The sequence below is a fragment of the Lutjanus erythropterus genome, chromosome 3 (genome assembly GCF_056507025.1).
Source record: "Lutjanus erythropterus isolate fLutEry1 chromosome 3, fLutEry1.hap2, whole genome shotgun sequence".
Taxonomy (NCBI): domain Eukaryota; kingdom Metazoa; phylum Chordata; class Actinopteri; order Lutjaniformes; family Lutjanidae; genus Lutjanus; species Lutjanus erythropterus.
In genome coordinates, this window is record NC_139319.1 from 24,715,055 (window position 1) to 24,718,030 (window position 2,976).

Here is a 2,976-nt window from a genome sequence, read left to right on the forward strand (position 1 = left end):
ATAATATTAGACAAATTCTATAAATATATATATAAAATATTCCAGCTAGCCGGTAGCATTCTTGCAAAGTGTGCTCATGTGAGTGATGAAGTGACATGACGTGTGACTAAGTAAAGCTCCTCTGCTGATCTCTGGTCAGTGACAGTCTTACTTTGAGTAATAGTGGGGATACTGAATCCCCAGAACATGTGAAGATGTGCTACTCAACACAGACTGTCACTACATCACACTGTTTTGTGGCCCCCTTTTGGTATTGGGGGCACTAAGCAACCGCAAAGTCCACATATGGCAAGAAATTACTCTGATGACATGGTTATGACAGGATCATGGCAGTCTAATGCATGACCCCTGAAATAAAGTGTCACCAATTGATATATATAATATATAAATGTTTATGAATAATTAGCTTTATATTTTTTCCACACTACTGTATTTTGTGGACTACAGTGTCATTTTAGATCATTACATCTGTTTGCTACAATTATGGTGTATGGAAACTACAACTAGTTCATGTTTAACAAATTAGTGATGTGGTATTGATGAATGACATCTTTCTTACCTGCCACAAATCCCAATTTAACAGGAGTTACTGTAGTATTTCTATTGTATGAACAGTGCAACAACATTGTCAAACACAAGTATTTATAATAAAAGTTTGAAAATGTTTGGCCTTTTAAGGATGCACATGCAAACAAGTGTGTGAAACTGATATTGAATGTTATTCAGAAAACCAAAATTCTTAACGAAAGCGTTTGCCAAAAAAAATCTGGTTTTATTTTTTACATTTAATAAACAACATAAACTCTGTTTCAATACAGCATCGTGTCAGTTACACCTCAGAATTATAAAAAAGAGTAGTACAGTATCACACATGATTAATATGGTTGTTACAGCTGAAATCAAAAGCAAAACAAAACCAATCATTTTAATGGATGTGCAAGTCATATCAATCAACATTTTTATTACATTTAGTAGCTGTAATTTGGATTTTGGTGCAATAGTATAACTTGAAATATACAACAGGTTACAAGCGAAGATGAGTTACAAGAGAAAAGTGTCATGTACAAACAATGGATTTTTACTTTCCAATGCCCTGCTTGATTTCACTGTAGCCAAAAAAGTAAAAGGCTATCTGCTCAATTTCTTTCTTTTCCATACATTCTCTTAGCATTAGGATATGATCACAGAGCCCTGAATCATTTTAACTGAATAGTCTCATACAAGGAATACAAGCAGTCTTTCTAAAACAGCCTTAAAGAAATGTCTTCACATCATCAGACAACAGCATTTTTTTTTACACTCCAATGTTCTGCTTGACATCATTGTAGCTAAAAACTACACACGCTATCTGCTCAGTATATTTCTGCTCTCCACACTCCATTAGACATGCAAACCAGCCATTATCAATGTAAGCCAGGTCTGAGTATCCACTGGGTCCACTGTTGATGATCCAGGGTTTGCTCCATGCATTTGGGTCCTGTGGAGATTTATTCAGATACACTCCTAAATTAACCCTGTTGTTCTTGTCAGTTGGGTGGGTGTAGAGCAGCCACTTGTTTTGGCTCAGGTTTGGATCTTGATCTGAATGTGCATCATCAGGTGGAAAGGAGACCACACTTCCCTGACAGCCATTACCTGTTTCTACAAGCTTTTCAGCAGATGGGAGGGTGATAAAACCACCTCCTGTATCAAGAGCTTGTACTCGATAGCCTCCCTCATTACGAGCATTGCAGTAGATGGACCCAAGACCTCTGTCATCAGAGACCTCTGCCATTTCACATTCAACTGATTTTGTTTTAATCATTTTGCCAAATTGCCATTTATTGCCATTATCATCGCTATACAGAGAGAGTGCATAGGGGGTATTGCAATAAAACATTATGCAATTGCACGAGCTGGAGCAAGGAGCATAACCATATGCTGGAACAATCAATCTACCGCTCTCTGTCTGAATACCGTGGCCTGGCCCAACAGCAAATGTGGCCCAGTTCTTGATTTCAGGCAGTGTGTCAGTCAGATCAGTCACCCCACTCCAACTTTGACCAGCATCTCTAGTCGTGATGAAGCAGAGACGGGCTCTGTTGCAGCCCCAAAATCTCTGCCAACAATCTGAGACACTGCCTGTGACACAGATGAAGAACAGGAAGAGCGTTTTGCTGTTTTTTTCATACACCGGGCAGGGGTTCATGGTACGGTGTCCAGCAAGATGAGCCTCCTTCACCAGTTTGAGTTCCGACCACTGGAAAGAATAGAGGTGTAAGAAAGCAGAACTATTTCTCTGCAAGTAATTTGGTGATAAAGCAATTGGGATGATTACCTGAATCGTCCTCACATCAGAGCTTTCCTCCATCCTCAGCGTTCCTGTTTTCATAACCAGATGTTTTGCACTGGCATCATCTGTAGTGCTTCTCTGCTCTGCAAAGGCCATAAATATTTTTTTGTCTTGGTCGTAGAAAAGAGCAGGAATCCTGTACACTTCATTTGCTTTGGAACGAAAGACTGTTTTGTCTGCTTGTGTTCGCCTGTTATGACATGAGGGTGTGTTACCCATGGTTGCTGTCTGTGCGTAAAATGATTATGCAGGAAAGTGTGTCTGCTGGGGCTTTTATCTGGCACTTTGGGAATCTTTATTACAGAAACTGAAACTTATTAACCAAACACTAATAAAGTAAGTTGATAAAAATAACAGGTGGCTGAAGTCCTTCTACTCAGGGTCAGCTGCTGGAAAAAATGATGAGAAAAAATAATGAGAAACAGCTTAGCTAAAATTAATAATAAATTCATTACTATCTCACCAGTTTTCTAGGTTAAGATTATTGTGGCTATATTCAGTGTAATTCATTCAAAATCAAAACACGACTTTAATGAAAACATTTGCAGGTAACGTGTGTGTAAAATGTGTTCATTCAATTATGAACATCTCCGTCTCTGGGTGATAGAACAAGACGAAGGCAAAGTAAAGTATCAATGAACATC

At 38.6% G+C, this 2,976-nt stretch overlaps 1 protein-coding gene across 1 annotated transcript; it reads right to left on the minus strand.

Moving 5' to 3' along the window:
- Window positions 1-445: 445 nt before the first annotated feature.
- On the minus strand, window positions 446-2,655 carry LOC146330086 (sialidase-3-like). The gene is made up of 2 exons (XM_084713220.1): window positions 2,318-2,655; window positions 446-2,239 (listed from the first exon to the last, which is right to left on the minus strand). Exons 1-2 carry the CDS (start codon window positions 2,549-2,551, stop codon window positions 1,295-1,297), a joined length of 1,179 nt encoding a protein of 392 aa, XP_084569346.1. The 5' UTR covers window positions 2,552-2,655; the 3' UTR covers window positions 446-1,294.
- Window positions 2,656-2,976: the final 321 nt, after the last annotated feature.

Coding starts and splice junctions, on each gene's coding strand:
- LOC146330086 (XM_084713220.1), bottom strand. CDS start 2,551: ATGGGTAACACACCCTCATGTCATAACAGGCGAACACAAGCAGACAAA. Junction 2,240..2,317: donor CTGATGTGAGGACGATTCAG/GTAATCATCCCA, acceptor TATTCTTTCCAG/TGGTCGGAACTCAAACTGGT.